We start from the raw sequence: 20,420 nt of genomic DNA, 5'->3' as shown, positions 1-20,420 counted from the left end.
GTATTCATATAGGATATACATCTTTTGAGGCCATTTGATATAATTCCATCACATTCTTTCTAAAATGGCATCCCCAAGGGTCCTTCTGTCATCACAAAATTTCTTTTTTTTAAAGCCACACTTACAAGGCAGTGATTTATAACAAATCAGAATGTATACTAAGTCAAAAATATTAATGGATGCATTTGGTTTTTATTTAATTCATTTTGTGATTAAAAGGTATAAATATGCTAGTAGCATCCTCTGGCCTTCATAAATGCCTTCCATCCATGGGCTTCCCATGAGCCATATTAAAAGTGGATAGGTAGTATTTGGACCTCGGCAGGGTACCCACACTGAGTTTAATTCATGCTAAAATGACAAGCTTTGCTTTGAGGAAGTCACACATGAGGTAGGCTTTGAGACATTTTAAATTGTCTGAATCACAGGTAACTCTCAGTCTTTCCATTAAACATTTTAGGGTGCTCCAGGTCCTGACGGAAACAATGGTGCTCAGGGACCTCCTGGACCACAGGTGAGTATTTCTCCCACTCTTGTTCTTTTCTGCCCTAAAATGAATCTAGTCCCACAAAAATGACCATCTCTTTTCCAGTCCAAAATTTATGTAGCAGAACAGCAATAGTAGCATATCTCTCTATTTATGTTATCTTTCCTATCACTTTCAGGGTGTGCAAGGTGGGAAAGGTGAACAGGGTCCTGCTGGGCCTCCAGGCTTCCAGGTAAGTCAACTAAAACATACAGACTACTGCCTTTGGTCAAACTATCCAGCTGTAAATTTGCTTTAGCACTTGCCCTCACCACACAGAACATGATTTCAGAACTGAAACAAAAAAGGATACTTTTTTTTAAGACAAACGTTTGTGTAATGTTTTAATAACACACAATACTTAGTGATTATGTTGATATTAGTTCTCCCAAAAAGCCAATCATTAGTAAATCACCCAAACATAATCATAAGATTGAGATTTGTATGTTTTTCATCTAGGGTCTGCCTGGCCCCGCAGGGACAGCTGGTGAAGTTGGCAAACCAGGAGAAAGGGTGAGTAAAACAAGTGATAGTAAATTCACCTAAACTTAGGACTTACCCGCTGTTGAACACCCTACCACAGTGCAGTTATAAATATGCAAAAGAAAACTTCATATTTCATATGTTAATGATAGTGTTCTATACATATGTTGGTACTGATGGAGAGAATGAACCAAGTTATTCATTTTCATTCAAATTACTTTGTTTTAAGGACTGAATGAAACACCACCTTATGGAAGTAAAATATATCAATGAACATGCCATTTAATAGCCTTAGTTTTTGTATTGTTCTTGGTAATGTTAAGGTACAAATTATTTCCCTCTCCATAGTGAAAAAGTAAATGCACTGATTTTCTATCAAACTAGACCCTGAAAAATTGCTTTTAATGTTTTTCTTGGCATTCAGACATGACACTGCTCTTCACAATAAGGGCATGAGTTCTGAGTCATTTTCTCTGTAATTGTGATGAATGTGCCTCAATTCAGTTACATTCTGTGGCCTGGTCTCCTTTGTCAACAGTGGGGCACATTAAGGAGACAGCTGGTCAGTAATAAAGGAGATACACTTGGGTATACAATTAACTAGGTAATGTGCAGAATATGAGCATTTCTATTAAGAAAGCAGTCTGTTATATAAATAAAAATAGGCAATGTCTGATATTGTTCATCATTTTATCATATTATCAAAGGAGATGGTCTGTTTTGTTACTTTTTTAAAAGCAATAAACTAAATAATGAGAAACTAAAATTTTCTGATACCAGATTCTAGGACAGTTATATCTTTAACATTAGTGGAATTCTCACTTTTTGTATTGTTTCATACACTGATGAAAATTCTCTTGTTCCTAACAGCCTATATACTTATACACTCATGTAGGTAGACCCACATGGCTTTATTTCACGCTTCTAAAACTTTTCTAAATATCATAATCATAGGTGGATTTAAAGAACATGCATTAATTTCACACTTGATTTATTCTCATTTTTTTCCTAGGGTATCCCTGGTGAATTTGGTCTGCCTGGTCCTGCTGGTCCAAGAGTAAGTGCTACTTAATGTTCATAAACTTCTGGCAATGTGTCTTTTAAAACAAGTAGTGCTTTCTCCTATAAAGACTACTGATGGTCTTGCAACAAGTTCCTGACACTCTTCTGTAGTCAAACATAATCCGTAGGGAACATTTGATTTCTAAATTAATGGTAGCTTTTTAAATTTAATTGCTCATATTTCTTATTCAAAAACCACATGGTTATAAGAAACATAAATGAACTAATATATGTATCATATTCAGTGATTTATATAGACAAGTATGATATATTTATGACAGTAGCTTGGCCTGAGCTAAAGAAAAGTAATATCTAATTAGATATAAAGTCCATTTTTGTAATGTGTGTTGGTGTGCAAAGTCTAAAAGTTTAAAGCATGAGCCTACTTTTATTTTAAAAAAATTGTTGTAGTTTGTCTATTATCATTAGAATAACCGGAATGATTAGCTGGCCCCTAAAGTATCCTTTATATGGCTAGTTGCCACATAGTGGGGGTACTCAAATTTAGTGTCATAGAAACATAGCACCATAAAACCAAGTCATAACAAGAGCCTGTGAAACAGCTGCAGTGTGGACTTACATGTTAAATATTCTGGACCAAAGAATGCCATGCTGTAGTGGTATTTACACGCAAATTGGGAGATGTTTAGATAGATTGATAAATTGACAGACACATACAAATACACACACATTTTCATATATATATTCTATGTTAACTATAATACTTGTTACATCACTATTGCATGCAACTGTATAAAGAGAGCACTTATATAGGAATATCTAATCTTATTTACACCTGCCATTGCTATTCATCTAAAATTATGCAATCTTTCCCTTTGAACACTATGCATAACTAGCAACTATTTTTACCTATGGATCTATCAAAAAAAAAGACCCCCCCCAAAAAGGAAGTGAATTCTAAAAGCTGAATATTATACTCTAGAAGCAACAAATTTTGGAGTTGTAGCCACAGAACATTAGAGCTGAGTAAGACTTTAGAGATTATCTCATCCCATCCCTTCATTTTACTAGTACAGAAATTAAGGAAAAATAATTATATTTTGCTAATAAATGGCAGAACCAGGATTCAAAACCTAAACAAGTGTGAACTCTGATGTGTAAAACGTATCTCTGAAAGTGACAAACGCACAACACTTTTCTTATCCCTTTTGCGCAGGGGGAGCGCGGTCCCCCAGGTGAAAGTGGTGCTGCCGGTCCTGCTGGTCCTATTGGAAGCCGAGGTCCTTCTGGACCCCCAGGGCCTGATGGGAACAAGGTAAACCTTTACGTTAGCCCAGTATACTCTAGAATAAGTGAATCCTTTACAATAGTAAATGAATTGTTTCTCCGTTTTTTAATTTACTTTCAGTTTTGTGATGGTTTCCATCTCAGTAAATGACAATCTGAATTACTCCAAAAGAAGCAAAACCCTAGTGCTCTATATACATAAATGAATTAGTATGGGTTTTCACTCTTTTCTCATCATACTGTCTATATTTTTGTCCTAATCTAGAAACATTATATACATTTGGACACTGTTTTTAGAGAATAAACTTTTACCTCCTCAACATCCTACTTCACAGAATAAAATTTCAAAAAGTAGCCTACATTTTTATAAGAAAATTCATGATGACAAAAATTAATTGGACAGTACATTCACCCCAAAAATATAAGCCTGAAAACTTGTGTTTCAGAACAGAATCTGTGGTTTAGATCTTAAAATAGATGGAATAATACGTTTCTGAAAAATAGATTAACCACAATAAAGAGAAGGCAACCTATATTACTTCTGATTCTTACCGTTAAGGGAAAACAATGTAAAGATTAGCTATAAAAAGCTATTTTGGTATATGGAAGGATATTGGAAAAATTTAAAAAAGAAGGAAGAGGGAGAAAAGAAGAAATGAAATATTGGTTCTGTGAGAAAGTACTTTCAAAAGGTTTTATCTCAGAAGCTAGTCAACAGGTTTTAAGCATGTGGAATTGTAAGGTTTTATAGAAAAATGGAAGCTATAGTCCCCACTCTTAAGAAGATTAAAATACAAACATCTCCCCAATTGATGAGATCTCTTTCCATATTTCCTGTCTGGGCTAAGAGACTTAACCTTGAGAAATGTTTGTGGGCAAACATTTTTCACTCTTCGCCTCCCATTGTCCTACCCTCTTCTTTTCCTTGCCTGACTTAAGAGGATGGGAGTAGGTTACAGAAAAATCATAGCCACCCACTATCACTATCCTCTTCTCTTTAGTTACCTTGTCATTAACAGCATCTCTGTCTGTTATAGTCTGCCTCCTTTCAGTACGCCTCCTTTGAATCTCTAAGCAGGCAAGAATTCTTTCTATTAAATGTTTAAATTGGAATCCTTCAAGAGTTTGACTCTTCATTTTCTTCTTTTACCACTGAAATAATTGATTCCACATATGTTTGATTCAAGGGTGAACCTGGTGTGCTTGGTGCTCCAGGCACTGCTGGTCCATCTGGTCCTAGTGGACTCCCAGGAGAGAGGGGTGCTGCTGGCATACCTGGAGGCAAGGGAGAAAAGGTACCCTTTTCCGTGTTGGACCTTAATACATATTGTTGATGAACGCTAGCAAAGAAGGCTGCACAAGATTGACCTCTTTTTTTTCTTTTACAATTCTTGGCAGGTGGTCTGGTAGCATTTTGATATCTATCTATACACATTTCCCTCTAGCACCTACGCATTTCTAAACTCACTAATCTGGCAAAATTCCTTGCTACCATGGAATTTCACGCAAACAGATGGTGTTGAGTAATACATGAGGCTCATTTTAATGCCACTAACAATAATGCCTAGCCTGCCCTAATTAATGGGAAGAAGCTATATTGAACAGCTGTCAACCGTGCTGCTGCATTAGTTATGCCGTAAGAGTGATCAGGCACTGAAGCCCATTGTGATGTTGCCTTATAATTCTGTCCACGTGAATCTGTACCTTGCTTGATTATGCTTCAGGAGAGTGTACGGAAATTAGAAGAGAATATTTAACACTAATCTGGAAAGGGCCTTGAATTATTTTTTCCTTATTTTTTTCCTCATTCAACATCTTATAGAATGGTAGGGAATCAAGACATTACTAAAGGTATTATAAAGGTATTATAGCATCTTCTATAAAAACACTTCAGATTAATTTTAATTGAAAATTTTGATTGGGAAACAAAAAGTTGCTCTTGCTTTATACTTTCAGGGTGAAACTGGTCTCAGAGGTGACGTTGGTAGCCCAGGCAGAGATGGTGCTCGTGTGAGTAGAATTCTGTTTATACTTAAGATTGTTGGGTCTTTTGTTTGTTTGTTTTTACATTTCACTCAATTTGAGTTGGGAAGCTTTCCAAAATCTAACTGACAGAAGAAGGGTTCAGTTTAGTAAAAGAATATTTCATTAAAATAATATACCATCATTTTACATGTTTCAAAAGAAAAATTCAATAGGACTTATTCCCCTGAAAATCATAGCCTGAATTTTCTACCTTCCTTAGTGTTAGCTATATACCAAGTACAAACTACAATTCAAAATCTCTAGGTTTAATAGAACATTAAATGATTGTTTATTATAGGGCTTTAGGAAAAACAGTAACTCTTACATTTTAAGAAGCCAGAACCTCTTAACAAGGTCCTATTTTTTCAAATGTATACTCTAAGAATTTATCACTCAAAGAGTAGCCCTGAAGATTAACTGTTAATGCCATGGAGATGCCAACAATAACCCCATAAAGATAAAATAATCCTACCTAGAATCTTGGCAGCATGGCTGTTCCTGGCTCTAAGCTACTTTGGTTCTTCTCACCTCTCCCTCAGTTGCTGTTAACTCCCGGTGGCACATTCATAATAGCCCTTTCTCTGGGTCACACGGTCCTAATGGTTCTAAACAAGGCTATTCATTTGCTACTATCCAGCAAATTTTTACAAGAGCACAGAGTTCAGATTTCCCCAGTTCCTAATCTGCCATGACTTAGACATTTCCAAAACCTTCACAACTAGGGTACTCTCATGCTGAGAGTTGTTAATAGTCTTGATAATGAGGACTGAAATGCTTCAAAGGCTTTCTTGATGTCCACCCAGAATATCCAGTGAAAGTGTTCAGTCACTGCATAAGCACAGCAAAGGGAAGAGACAAGAGTCACTTTTGATGGTATGGGGATGTTATAAGAAGACTCGTTTTCTTCTTGGTACTAGGGTGCCCCTGGTGCTGTAGGTGCCCCTGGTCCTGCTGGAGCCAATGGAGACCGGGTAAGCATGCATTTCACTGAGTTGCAACTCTCTGAGCCAATATCAGTATCTAAAATTTTCAGCCACCCTGGCCCCAAAGAGCCCCAGCAATTCATTTTTATGGCTTGGTATAAAGCCCACTTATTTAAAAACCTATCTGTTATGATGGGGCAGCAGGGAACACAAGCTGTGTGTCTGAAGTTCTCTTTCCCTTCCTATAGATGTGCCAGGTATCTCATCTATACTTTAATCCCCATCATTTGCTTTGAAGTCTTTTGGGGTTGCCCATTAACACTATCCTAAAGCACTGAGCCTTCTCAAAGCCTTCAATTGTTAAAAAAACAAAATCAATAAAATATATGGTGTGCCCCTTTCACATCGAACAATCTACATAAAATAGACCATATTTATTGTATTGCACAGACTGCAGCAAATCGATCAGCCCTGTGTCCATCTAAAAAATTAAAATGTCCTCCTCTTGGTATTGTGGGCACTGACTTACAGCGTTTCTGAAAGTGTATGACCAATACGGCTTCAACCCCTAAAATGAATACAACATTAAGCAGAGTAAGGACCCATTTCTTTTTACTCTGTCAGATGTGAATTAGTTATCTCTTCGGATGCAACTGCAAACTCTGACAAGAGCCCACTGTCTACCTCTGTTCCCTCTCCCTCCTACCTCTTTCAGCATCTATGTGAGTCACATTAGCAAACTCATTTTTGGTTCCCTTATAGGGTGAAGCTGGTCCTGCTGGTGCTGCTGGTCCTGCTGGTCCTCGTGGTAGCCCTGTAAGTAGAAACCTGGGTCATTTTGGACACTCATAGCTTTTAGATGTTGATGAATCTAAGATTGCTAAGACATTTCAAAATCCCTTCTCCTGCCTAGGGTGAACGTGGTGAGGTTGGTCCCGCTGGCCCCAATGGATTTGCTGGTCCTGCTGTGAGTATCATGTAATAAAGGTTAATCTCAGAAAACCCAAATTAGCACTCAGAGTGAGTTGGAATACCTGAACTACAACTGTTCATCTCCAACAGGGTGCTGCTGGTCAACCTGGTGCTAAAGGAGAGAGAGGAACCAAAGGGCCCAAGGGTGAAAATGGTCCTGTTGGTCCCACAGGCCCTGTTGGAGCTGCTGGCCCATCTGTAAGTTGAATTCACTGGTAGGCAACACAGCCTGTGCAGTTACCCATGAAACCTTATAACTCAATATAAATCAATCAGGAACATGCTGGATAGAAGATGATTTTTAAAATAAGAGTTAACATTTGCATGCAGCTTTACACATAATATAAGTTCTATAAATATTGTCTTATTTCACTTCTTTGATAAACCCATGATGGTGGTAATATTGGAGTAAGGACATTTGATTATATAACACAGATATAATCATTTTTAATGTCTAGATTTGCTTCTAATACACATAGGAATGATTCCTTTGAAGAAAAGAGTAACATTTATAAGGATTGTTTTGTGATTTGACTCCATCTTTTTTTGTTTCCATTTAGGGTCCAAATGGCCCCCCTGGTCCTGCTGGAAGTCGTGGTGATGGCGGCCCCCCTGTGAGTATTTACAACAGATTCTGATCATTTTTCTTTCTTCAGGATCTATTAGCGACAACTTGAAAGTTTGGAAATTTCTGGTAGTTTGGACTATAATAAGGAGAGTCTTGAGATTCAAACTAACTCTATTCAGAGAAATTCTGATACTGAAGTTAAGGGCAAGTTCATGGAATATTAACTTAATCCCTGCCAGAACTTAGTGTACTGTATGTTGCTACCACTTCATTTGCGATAACCACCAAAGTTAACCTCAGGTAGTTTAATTATGAAATAAGTAAAATATTTTTTTGATACTTTTAGTCCTTTTGTTGATGCCCCCTTTCTTCTGCCTGACCAAGTCCTTTCCCTTGGTGTCCAGTGCTATCACACTGACTCCCTAGAGACCCAAAGCTCCCCAGGAATGAACTCCGCTCCCTCCTTCCTTCTCTCATTGGACAGCAATTAATACCCTTGGTCTTTTGTTGCACCTTCCTCTGTAAACAAAATTTCTTCTTTGGTGTCCATTCCCTTGGCACCCAGCCAGGTGGTTAAGAGTTATTAACATACACATATCAATGTGTAATGGTATAGTGTTTTATCTTTTTGCTTTTACAACCATCAGGTAATGTGTTTGCATTTCAGAAAGGACTATCAGAGCCTTAATGCAAAATGTGGGCACTGCAACTTGGGGCATGCCAGTCAGAAAGATGTGTTGAGATGGAGGGTCTTTGAAGGCCTGGTTATAGAATACCCTATATGAGGATGCCACTACCTACTCTTTGATCCATCTTTGGTCACATGTATTGAGGAATTGCCAAAGGAGAAATTTTCATCTTGCCCAAATTCCTGGAGTTGGTGCTGACTGTGAAATTTTAATGTGCTTGGTTCTTAGGGTGCTACTGGTTTCCCTGGTGCTGCTGGAAGGACTGGTCCTCCTGGACCCTCTGTAAGTAAATCACTTCAAAACGTGTCTTCATTTATTTTCTCTAGTCAAAAGACCTGGTCTCTAGTTCGAAACTGGTAAGAAACTCTCTATGAGAAACATGCTACTAATATTTTGCTATTACTTTCCTAATCTGAAATCAGTTTTTCTGAACCATTTAGGCAAAAGTCATCACAAATTATATTTTATAATATCAGTTTAAGAGGGTTTTAGTCATGTGAACACAAGTCCTCTTATCCTCGTTTAGGGGCATGGTCTCTTTGACTAACGGTTTTAGTCACATATCAGATATTGCTATATCGAATTACCCTTTATGGCCAACATTCTGCCTCTGTTGTTAAAAGTATAATTGTTCCTGAATTTAAAGGTGGTTTGGCCTCTAATTTAATTCTCATTCAGACTCTTCTGTCAGGACTCAAGAGAATTTAATTAATTATCAAGGATTAAGTCTTCCAGTTAAGGTTTCACGGAAAAAAATAGCAAAGATGTTGATTTCTTGGAATCCTTTCACAGGTTCATAACAGAAAAATCTTCATTCCCTGTAGGCATTTAATTAAACCTAGTTGAGAGCATATGTGGTTCCTCAATTATGAACAGAATGCCTGTATTAGCTTTCTTCAAAAAGGAACAAGCAGAATCTTCCAAAATCCAAAGTCCCCTTCATTTACAGCTAACTCTTATAACTCTACATACATAGCTGTGATTCCAATATGCCAGGTGACCGGTAGCACAGCACTGCTTTTTCTCACAGGCATTTGCCATAGCCTCTGCCTCAGTTGTTCACTTTATTACAGCCTCAGGAGAAGGAAGATGAAAGTTGCTTGTTTCTCCAAGAAAAGATTGTTAAAAGGTCTAAACACTTCTCCAATTTGACCAGGATATCATTTTGTTGCTGCAAACTATTTGCACCTTAATATTTAGAACTTCAGCTGTTCTCGTCCAGGTCCATGATGATTAACACAAAGTAATGACCTTGTACATTTGCTTACAGGGTATCTCTGGCCCCCCTGGGCCGCCTGGTCCTGCTGGTAAAGAAGGACTTCGGGGGCCTCGTGGTGACCAAGGTCCAGTTGGTCGAGCTGGAGAAACAGGTGCCTCTGGCCCCCCTGGCTTTGCTGGTGAGAAGGGTCCATCTGGAGAGCCTGGTACTGCTGTAAGTGATTTCAAATTCCTCTCTCTTAAAACCTTGTGTTGAATTAAAACAAAGCCTTTATACAAATCTTCAAGTGGCATGTATTTGTTGACGAGTGTTGTAGGCTCTCAAGTAGAGCTCAGCTGAGCCAGGAAATCTGACAGATACTGAGGTGTTATTGCTTCAGCAGATGCTCAGAAGGCATCTCAGAAGACAGATGGGGTGACAATAACTGAGGGAACTGTTTTAGCAAAAGAGCCCTTTAAGCTATTGAGGATTCTTTACTGGTTCTGGGATTAAAACAGAATCTCTTGCTGTGGTCATCCTACTGTAACCTAGTCAATCTCAGTAAACTACAAATTTTTTAAACATGCATTGTCCAGGATTATTCCTACTCTGAAATATGACTTTACTACACCTGGTTCAGTTAGAAGCCAATGTCAAAATTTGCTTCCCAGCATTAACTCTATAAAACCTCTATTCCCTCACTCCAAGATGCTTTCATTAATCCCAACCACATATTTTTAAATGTTTCCCCACTGGTCTCAAGGAGAAACCAGGTACAAAGATGTAAACTCACTGTCTTCACTAGAGAAAAAACAGCCAAAGATGTGTCCTACTAATGAGGTCACTATCCTTTTCTAAACTGAGAGTAAACTCATTCTCAGAATCCTCAAGCAAACCTGTGTTATCACCAAAGGTCTTATCAGTAATACTCAGTATTTTTATACTTGTTCAGGGACCTCCTGGCACCCCAGGTCCTCAAGGTCTTCTTGGTGCTCCTGGTTTTCTGGGTCTCCCAGGCTCAAGAGGTGAACGTGGTCTACCAGGTGTTGCTGGAGCTGTGGTGAGTGTTTGACACCATTCTTATTCTCATTAACATAATAAAAGAGTATAAAAGCTGCCACTTCAAGTGTGACAGATTGATCACTGAATAACTCCACTTAAGATTTTTTATTCATGGCATTTTCTTTATACAGATCACATGTCACTTATCTAAGAAGCTTTAATACCACCTTTCTTAGACACATGCTATAAAGACACAGCTTAACATTATGCAGAATGATTTTTGTTCTTTTTACATGCTTAAGAATGATATAAACTCTAATTGCATTTACTCCTTTGCAATATGAAATGCTGGCATCATTTATCTTGTTGGAAGAATGAAACTCAGGAAGTTATGAATCATTCCATTAAACTTAATATGTGACAGCAACTAGCAACCATCTCATCTCCATAAACTCTCTCAACTTTATGAATTCATTTTACTTGGAATATTGGATGAAACAAGGCTCATCTTGTATAGATTCCAAAATTACACAAAGCTGACCATCTAAGTATGCAGGAGGAGGACAAGGATGACACTAATGACACTTCGTAGCATTCTGTGGCCCATTCACTTTCAATTTACCTTCTCTCTTGAAACTGTAATCTCCTGGCTAGGATTGTTTTGGGAGAGTGAGAGTGGCACTCAGTCCAACGAGAGGAATGTTGTTTTGTCTCCTTTGTCTCTTTAGGGTGAACCTGGTCCTCTTGGCATTTCAGGCCCACCTGGGGCCCGTGGTCCCCCTGGTGGTGTGGGCAGTCCTGGTGTCAATGGTGCTCCTGGTGAAGCTGGTCGTGATGTGAGTCCAACATTTGGTTTGTAAAATAAAACTCAGCAGTATTTCATTGTGTACAACTTTGTATCCTGAGCTGAGGTTCTCTTGTTCCAAGTTTCTAAACAAAATGGTCTGTTTCTCCACAATATCTACATATACCGATCACTCCTAGTATGGAAAATATGAAAAATAACTTGGGCTAGGGAATGAGTCTTCAAATAGCATTCTTCAAGTTGGCCAAAATACTAAAAAACACCTCTAAAAAAATCTAGGTCAGCAAGTTCTTGTTCCTATTTTTTAACAACATGAAAAGGGGGTTCTCTTTTGAGCACTGGGAGCAATGAAAGCAGATAGCTGAACTACAGGGGGTGGTGGGCTACACAGCCTCACTAAGTGCCTTATTTGGTGGGGTATCTTCACAGGGCAACCCTGGGAGTGATGGCCCCCCAGGCCGTGATGGTCAACCTGGACACAAGGTCAGTACACCTCTTCATCTTTCTCTAACTTAAAAGGGATTAAAATACAGGCCAGATTGACTGAAGCTTCATTTTGCCTTTGGTAGGGAGAACGTGGTTACCCTGGTAACGCTGGTCCCACTGGTGTTGTGGGTGCGCCTGGTCCTCAAGGCCCTGTGGGTCCCGCTGGCAAACATGGAAACCGTGGTGAACCTGTAAGTTTGTAAATATCAGTCCCTTAATGCTGTCATCCTCAACAGGCTTCACTTCTGACCTCTCCACACTTGGGAACTGTGGGGTTTAGGGAGGAGGATTTGGGGGCTTGGCTGATAAACTGTGTTTTTATTTTCCAATTCACAGGGTGCTGCTGGTTCTGTTGGTCCTACTGGTGCCATTGGTCCAAGAGGTCCTAGTGTATGTACATGGTGAAGATTTCTGTACAAATCAACATTTAGGAAAGATCAGTCCAGATTGTCCATTAAGGAAATAAATAGTATATGGGCTAGACTTTTTTTTTTTAATTTAGTCCATGTCGAGAATTGCTGCAAATAGCTTTAAATCTCTTCTGTTTCAAATATCTTCTGCTTATTTGTATTAAATAATCATAAAGATCTAGCCACTTTATAGAAGCTCAACTAAAGCAGATTAAGGGAAGAGACAGGCATAACACCTACATGGCTTTTAGACCTTTGCATGTCTTGAATTACCTTTGTGAAAAGACTTAACAATATTTGTAGGGAAGTGTGTGTCATTTTTTTAAAGGAGGTAAATTTCCTATCTGTCCTTCTCTTTCTTTATAGGGCCCACAAGGTATTCGAGGCGATAAGGGAGAGCCTGGTGATAAAGGGCCCAGAGGTCTTCCTGGCTTGAAGGGACACAATGGATTGCAAGGTCTTCCTGGTCTTGCTGTAAGTAAAATGTGGACATCTAGCAAGTATACAAATCTTAAAGGCCTTCAACTCAGAATGATCTTCCTCTAAACTTCACTGTTATTGTTCTAAAATGTCCTACATTTTATTCACTTCCCATTCTCTGGCTAACTCCATAGCTCAGAGATAAAGCTATTTCATCCCATCACGAAAAGGTGAGGGTTAAGGGAGATAGAAATATACATATATTAAAATCTCCTGGCAACAATGTCCTTCAACCCCACTTAAAATAAATATAATTAGAAGAATGACTAATATTGCACTGCTGAAATAGCTCATAGAAAAAAATAATTGACTGTAATAGACATAGTAAGAGAAAAGAGCCCCATTTTACATTTTCAACTTTTCTCAATCCATAGTCCACTGAAACTAAAGTTTTCCACTCAATTAAAAAAAAATCTGTTTATTGACACATGTTCTGAGAGTGTGATTTTTCCTGTTCTCTCTTTAAAGGGTCATCATGGTGATCAAGGTGCTCCTGGCCCTGTGGGTCCCGCTGGTCCTAGGGTAGGTCAATCTAAGAGATAAATATCTCTGAGACAGAGTCCATGGCAGGCACTGAGCCTCAAGATTCTGCTCCCTTGCAGGGTTTTCGCTGGCTCACACAGACTTAGTGTACTTCTTCCCTAGGGCCCTGCTGGTCCTTCTGGCCCTGCTGGAAAAGATGGTCGCAGTGGACATCCTGGTACAGTTGGACCTGCTGGACTTCGTGGCTCTCAGGGTAGCCAAGGTCCTGCTGTAAGTATGATTTTGGGAAATAATAAAGGGTATCACTGACCTAAGGGAATATTTTCTTTAGACTAAACCAAGACAATTATAACAACACATTAAAGTAGTCCCCTCACTTCCATGTGTTTTCTACAATATATAAAAATTGTCTACATGTAATGAGCTCTTTAAGCCCATTACAAGCCCCTGCAAGTATGTCTGGAAGCAAGTTGTTATTTACATAAACTTGACTTTTTTTTAACTTATTAGAACATGCTTTTATTTAAATTTCAACTAAAAACCAGCTGTCATTGATGTCTCTCACTGTAACCAAATATAAAGTCTCCTCTTTCTCACTTTCACCTTTGCAGGGCCCTCCTGGCCCTCCTGGTCCTCCTGGCCCTCCTGGCCCAAGTGGTGGTGGTTATGACTTTGGTTATGATGGAGACTTCTACAGGGCTGACCAGCCTCGCTCACCACCTTCTCTCAGACCCAAGGATTATGAAGTTGATGCCACTCTGAAATCTCTCAACAACCAGATTGAGACCCTTCTTACTCCAGAAGGCTCTAGGAAGAACCCAGCTCGCACATGCCGTGACTTGAGACTCAGCCACCCAGAATGGAGCAGTGGTAGGTTGAGATGTCCAACCAGACTGACACTTCGTGACCCTTATCACAGTTGGCTTTTCAAAAGTATTTGGGTAAAAACTAAATTATGTGAAACATACCTTACTTAATGAAGCATTTTCTTCTCCCAACCAACACCTATTCTCAAGCTTCTCTTGATAATGTATATTTTTGCCCTTCTCATAGTAAATCTGTACCCTGATTTGATTTTCATGGAAAGGAGAGGAGAAACTGTCTAATTTTGAAAATAGTACACTCTTCCTGTTAAAGTGGGATAGACATTATAATAGTGCAATCAAAAATGTTACTTATAGGAAACAAAAGCTTTGATTAATAATTATTAGAACCTGTGTTCCACTCAATGAGAGGTTTTATGATCTGGGTCTTGTTTCTTTAAAAGGTTACTACTGGATTGACCCTAACCAAGGATGTACTATGGATGCTATCAAAGTATACTGTGATTTCTCTACTGGGGAAACTTGCATCCGGGCTCAACCTGAAAACGTCCCAGCCAAGAACTGGTACAGAGATTCCAAGGCCAAGAAGCACGTCTGGTTAGGAGAAACTATCAATGGTGGTACCCAAGTAAGGAATCCTACAAACATCCCTTCTCCTACTAAATAATATTTTGTTAGGATTATTTGCTTTTTAATGATTTACATTTTAGTTCTCTACCTAGGGCTTATTAAGAGAACGTGCTCTGTTCTTGGGTTCAGTTATATCCTGGATTGCACATTAAAGATGGATTGATTGGACATACCCATACAATTCAAAGTTATTATTCAAATGACTTAACTGATAATCACCAGAGAAGCTGACTAATGTCGTTTAGTGTGAAGGAGTATTGGTCAGCATATAGCCTAGTACCCATGCACATATATTTTTAGGACATGAACTTTTCTGAACTTGTAATTAAAACGTTCACCAACCTTATTAAATGCCTACTGATAGGAATTATAGAAAAATAAAGAGACCTGAGTCTCTGTCTACTTGCTCTCTTATTTTAAAAAAAGAAACATATAATAGAGGCCTCATCTGAAATAGGTACCATTTTGCATTTTGAGATGACTTGCCTCAGTCTGGTGGTTCCTATGTTCCTTCTAGGTAGCTAATACTTCAAAGACAAGTGAAATAAGTTTCTTTTAAAAGTGCAAGTTCAGATCTGAGTCCATCATCATTCCTCCCTATACCAGATTATTTTTTTAAAGTTGACTGAATCAGTATCTGAGTCCTTCTTCACTTAATGAGAACTCCATCTTATTCTCTGTAGTTTGAATATAATGTTGAAGGAGTTACCACCAAGGAAATGGCTACCCAACTTGCCTTCATGCGCCTGCTGGCCAACCACGCGTCTCAAAACATCACCTACCATTGCAAGAACAGCATTGCATACTTGGATGAGGAGACTGGCAACCTGAAAAAGGCTGTCATTCTGCAAGGATCCAATGATGTTGAACTGGTTGCCGAGGGCAACAGCAGGTTCACTTACACTGTTCTTGCAGATGGCTGCTCTGTAAGTAATGGTGAAATGTGGGAGTAACATTTATTTTGGTAGTGGGACAGTGGAGTTCTAGCTTAGACCATTAAATGAACCAACGAATGAGAAACTAACTTATTTGATTTTTCTTTCATAAATGTATTTGTTTAAATTCAGATGGTAAACCAGAGTATTTTTATAAGATCCTGCCTTCTGAAATTCTCTAAAATACTGAAATATACACTATGTCCATGTGTTAGTTGTTTTTCTTTTAACGTGAGTTTCTTAAATGATGATGTTTGCCCAAAACTTACAATTACTTGAGGTTAAAAGGGTCCAAGCTATAATTTATAGTTAAATGTATTTTATTTTACTTATTAGTATGGCCTACATTTAGTTTTTCTTTATGCTTTCTCTATAAAATGCAATAAATAGAAGAAAGTTTAAAATAACAGTAGTACTGCATATCCACCCAACTCTCCCCACCACACAGATCCTGAAAATGATAATGTCTAAATAAACCACTTGGAGTATTCATTGAAATGTTTTTTAATAAAATTAGACTGGTAGGAAACCTCTCCTGCTAAAGACACCCCGATGTTGCTGTTTTAAAGATAAACTTGTTGATCTGAGACACACATCTTCAGAATGACACGAGCCAAAAAGTGGTTAATATAGTATCTAAGATTCATTATACATAATATTATATAATATATAATTTATATGTAAGTATATATTAATGCATATTAGATACATATATCATATATAATTATATATCATGTAATATAATTAGATTCAGTAGTAGTGCTGTTTTACGAGTATTTTTTTCTTCTCTTTTTTAAACAGAGAAAGACAAATGAATGGAAAAAGACAATCATTGAATACAAAACAAATAAGCCATCTCGCCTGCCTATCCTTGATATTGCACTTTTGGACATCGGTGGTGCTGACCAAGAATTCAGTTTGGACGTTGGCCCAGTCTGTTTCAAATAAATGAACTCAAACTAAATTAAAGAAAAAGGAAATCTGAGAATTTCTCTCTTTGCCATTTCTTTTCTTCTTTTCTAACTGAAAGCTGAATCCTTCCATTTCTTCTGCACATCTACTTGCTTAAATTGTGGGCAAAAGAGAAGGAGAAGGATTGATCAGAGCATTGTGCAATACGATTTAATTAATTCCCCCTCCCTCTACCCCTTCCCAAAAGATCTGGAATTTTTTTCAACACTCTTACACCTGTTGTGGAAAATGTCAACCTTTGTAAGAAAACCAAAATAAAAATTGAAAAATAAAATAAAAACCATGAACATTTGCACCACTTGTGGCTTTTGAATATCTTCCACAGAGGGAAGTTTAAAACCCAAACTTCCAAAGGTTTAAACTACCTCAAAACACTTTCCTGTGAGTGTGGTCCACACTATTAGGTGCTGATCTAGACAGAGATGAGCAGAGGTACTTGTTTTTTGTTCAAAATACAAAGGTGCTAATTAATAGTATTTCAGATACTTGAAGAATGTTGATGGTGCTAGGAGAATTTGAGAAGAAATACTCCTCTGTGTTGAGTTGTATTGTGTATTTTTTTTTCATTTGATTTAGCATCAGTACTTTACATCTTACTCCAGTATAAAAAAGTAAGTGGATCATTTGCCCAACATTGTCCTCTTCTTTAAATTCAGCATTTGTTCTTTGCCAGTCTCATTTTCATCCTCTCCCGTGATTCCAAAGAAGCCTTGTTTCTCGGACAAGCCAAAAAATTAAATTGTACCTATTTTGTATATGTGAGATGTTTAAATAAATTGTGGAAAAAATGAAATAAAGCATGTTTGGTTTCCAAAAGAAAACACTGAGTAGAATTCCTTGCTTCAATGCTCTTTGCAATATAAATATGGATTATAGTATCTCTACCAGCCATTAGACTGATTGTTTCTCATTAGACAGGCACTATGCAGAAAGGGCAGTTTGGTGTGGTAGAAAGAGCAGAGAACAAGGACCCAGGAGATCTGAGCTCCAACTCTGGCTTGGCTCCTTCTGGCTGAATGACCTTGAGCATTTCCCCTTTCTGAATTTCATTTTATCAATAATGTGGGGAAGATTCCTTCTCTGAACTGTTAAACATTAGCCCTAGTCAAAATACATACCTAAGCAAAATGGCAATTGTTGACCTAAGCTAATTCTAAGCAGAGGTCCACAGAACCTTTTGGTTTATTATCCATTAAGCACTTTGAAACAGTGGCTGAAAGTTGGTCTATGTACAATTGATACTATTAACTAAAACAGTTTCAAATACTCAGTAAAAATGCCATACACTTAAATCTGATGCAACTGAGTACAATGCCTGTTAATGGTAATGTGTGTGCTGTCAATCAGCATAGACAGTTGTGGATAATAGTACCATGAACACACCTACCTGCCAAATCAAGTTCGTTTTCCTCCCCTGCACCTTTCAATGACATCTTTAGTACACTTAAACATAGTAATGTGTCAGGTAAAATGTTAAGATTCATTTAGGGCTTATTTCCTGTTGCAGAACATAATTGTGATTGTAATATTTGCCTCCTGTTATAAGTCATCCCAAGATTCAGTTAGTTTTAAAAGCAAAAGACTGAACATCATGAAAATCTAAAATAAACCCTAAAAAGTTAGCAAAGTCTACTAACCAAACAATAACTTCAAATTGTGGTCCTTCCATCACCTAAATCAGAACACTGAGCTGCCTCTTAAAATGCAGATTCCCAATCTTCATACAACAAATTAAACTTTAGTAAGAAATCAGTATTCTTAAGCGCCTTGAAAAATTCTGGTATACACCAATTGGGAAACCATTGGACAAGGTAATTTCCACAATTCTTTGTAGCTCTAACATTTTATGTCTGGCAAGAACAAATCAATACACTTGACCAAATGGCATAAAGAAAACTGAACCCCAGGAATCACAGTACTAGTACTCCCCACAAATTAGCAATTGAAATAGCCAAGGCAAAATTACATAACAGAGTTATGCCCTCAGGCTGGCAGTACAAGAAAATACCGTAAGGTTGGTGTAAAGAAGGAAGAGAGAAGAAAGAAATCCAACATTTACTGAATACCTACTATGAGCCAAATACCATGCTACATGATAATAATAACTTTTTTCAAACTGTATACAAATAGGTAGATTTTTTTAAGCCCATAGTCCACTTAGTGAGATGAGCACAGGAAAATAGCTAAATAAGCAATGGTATATCTGATAGATAACAATGAAGAAATAAATGATGGCATAGCCAATAAATACTAATGAGGAATAAATAATGATACATTTAGTAGAAAATAGGAAAACAGTGAAATAAATTTCTATATCTCAATAACATTTACTAAATGATTAAACAAAAGAAAAAAATGCTTATAATGGAACGTTACAATCTTTATAATATTCAAGCACATTGTTATTAAAAATATTTTTAAATGCATGTATCAAAATACTAAGAGCAGGTACACTTATATAACAGTGACAGAAATGATTATTATGTCTAAATTTTCCAAGTTTGCTATAGGGTAGTTATATTACTTTTATCATTTACAGCAAATTTAGTCTTAAAATATCATGAAAAGAAATAAGCAGTCAACAAGTGAAAACAATCCTGGTTGAAAAGTGGCCATTACCAGGGAAAGGGTTATCCTTCCACCCTCCTACTTTCTGAAAGAAAGTCCTAATCTAGGAGTCATCATTCCCTGGGTCCCAGCCACTCTGGAGGACACTGGGGAGGGGTGTACAAAGCCATACCAGGCAGCAGTATCCTTAGGGATCTCACGATTCAGTTGCAGAGAGAGAATAAAACAATGTGTGAACACAACTTTAAACAAAATGTCCTCTGAGGATAGCAGAGGACACAGTTAATGAGAGGGAATCTCAAAATTAACCTTAGCCTCATGCAGTAACAGTGATACTGGAATGAGCTCTAGCCAGAGATCTCATTTCACTTTCAAGTCTTCTGTCTGGCTAAATGATTCTTCTCTGGAAGCCACATATTAGAACAATCTGGTACTTACCAAGCCAGGAGGTCCACTGTTAGTGTTCCCAGGGCCTGAGCAATGTACTGAAGGCTTGACCCTTGAACAGCAGGTCCCCTTTTTAGAGGCTAATCACCAGGCTCAAGGGATCCTCCTCAGAACATCTCCTGACCTTTGGTCATGTGAAAGTCAGCGGCCTATAATTTGTGCTAGTATAAAAGGGAAGAAGATTGCACATGAGAGAGCGAAGGAGCAAGGTAGCCAAGATGAGGGGAGGAGATATTAATAAAGTCTGGTAAAAAGGGTGATTTAAATTTCTAAAATCAATACAGCCAATGCACTGGCCAAGAGCAAAGACACCTAAGCAATGCTGAACACATTTATTATCTTTAATGCCAAAAGACTTTTTTATGCTATTCTACTTAATATCACTGAAAAGGAGGTTCAGAAATTGGACTATATATAAGAAAAGTTGGAAATGTCATTTTGGGTCAGAACAACAATCCATCTAAATGAGTACTTTGCCTTTGACAGTGGCACCAAGGGAAATTTGGGAGAAAGAGTGGTTGGCACTTCCCATGAAGCCAGCCTCAAAACTCCCATTTAATAACCCATTGTAAATCTTTTTTGTACATAGATGTATCTAAACCGTTCCAGAGCCCTCTATCTGTTTTGAAATATGTTGGTATTACAGTACCAACAGGAGAGAGCTAATGCTGAGAGGTTAGTTCA

The 20,420-nt window shown here is 37.9% G+C and overlaps 1 protein-coding gene and 1 long non-coding RNA gene across 4 annotated transcripts in view; one reads left to right on the top strand and one right to left on the bottom strand.

The window, feature by feature from the left end:
- COL1A2 (collagen type I alpha 2 chain) overlaps positions 1 to 17,016 on the top strand; it is a 35,101-nt gene extending 18,085 nt beyond the window's left edge. The window contains exons 27-52 of the mRNA XM_006207628.3: positions 461 to 514; positions 666 to 719; positions 986 to 1,039; positions 2,022 to 2,066; positions 3,249 to 3,347; positions 4,507 to 4,614; positions 5,276 to 5,329; positions 6,262 to 6,315; positions 7,030 to 7,083; positions 7,181 to 7,234; positions 7,330 to 7,437; positions 7,800 to 7,853; positions 8,725 to 8,778; positions 9,767 to 9,928; positions 10,647 to 10,754; positions 11,425 to 11,532; positions 11,931 to 11,984; positions 12,071 to 12,178; positions 12,324 to 12,377; positions 12,764 to 12,871; positions 13,346 to 13,399; positions 13,523 to 13,630; positions 13,972 to 14,230; positions 14,628 to 14,812; positions 15,498 to 15,740; positions 16,551 to 17,016. Coding sequence (XP_006207690.1) covers positions 461 to 514; positions 666 to 719; positions 986 to 1,039; positions 2,022 to 2,066; positions 3,249 to 3,347; positions 4,507 to 4,614; positions 5,276 to 5,329; positions 6,262 to 6,315; positions 7,030 to 7,083; positions 7,181 to 7,234; positions 7,330 to 7,437; positions 7,800 to 7,853; positions 8,725 to 8,778; positions 9,767 to 9,928; positions 10,647 to 10,754; positions 11,425 to 11,532; positions 11,931 to 11,984; positions 12,071 to 12,178; positions 12,324 to 12,377; positions 12,764 to 12,871; positions 13,346 to 13,399; positions 13,523 to 13,630; positions 13,972 to 14,230; positions 14,628 to 14,812; positions 15,498 to 15,740; positions 16,551 to 16,697 — 2,544 coding nt within the window. The 3' untranslated portion in view covers positions 16,698 to 17,016. The remainder of the gene's footprint in view (positions 1 to 460; positions 515 to 665; positions 720 to 985; positions 1,040 to 2,021; positions 2,067 to 3,248; positions 3,348 to 4,506; positions 4,615 to 5,275; positions 5,330 to 6,261; positions 6,316 to 7,029; positions 7,084 to 7,180; positions 7,235 to 7,329; positions 7,438 to 7,799; positions 7,854 to 8,724; positions 8,779 to 9,766; positions 9,929 to 10,646; positions 10,755 to 11,424; positions 11,533 to 11,930; positions 11,985 to 12,070; positions 12,179 to 12,323; positions 12,378 to 12,763; positions 12,872 to 13,345; positions 13,400 to 13,522; positions 13,631 to 13,971; positions 14,231 to 14,627; positions 14,813 to 15,497; positions 15,741 to 16,550) is intronic.
- Positions 17,017 to 19,731: 2,715 nt separating this feature from the next.
- LOC107033850 (uncharacterized) overlaps positions 19,732 to 20,420 on the bottom strand; it is a 58,442-nt gene continuing 57,753 nt past the window's right edge. For all 3 annotated transcript variants that reach the window (XR_001459379.3, XR_004190699.2, XR_012074489.1), the window contains one exon: positions 19,732 to 19,897. This is a non-coding gene — a long non-coding RNA (uncharacterized lncRNA). The remainder of the gene's footprint in view (positions 19,898 to 20,420) is intronic.

The sequence above is a fragment of the Vicugna pacos genome, chromosome 7 (genome assembly GCF_048564905.1).
Source record: "Vicugna pacos chromosome 7, VicPac4, whole genome shotgun sequence".
Taxonomy (NCBI): Eukaryota; Metazoa; Chordata; class Mammalia; order Artiodactyla; family Camelidae; genus Vicugna; species Vicugna pacos.
The sequence above is the reverse complement of the archived record's forward strand: the minus strand, read 5'-3'. Positions and strand labels throughout refer to the sequence as shown.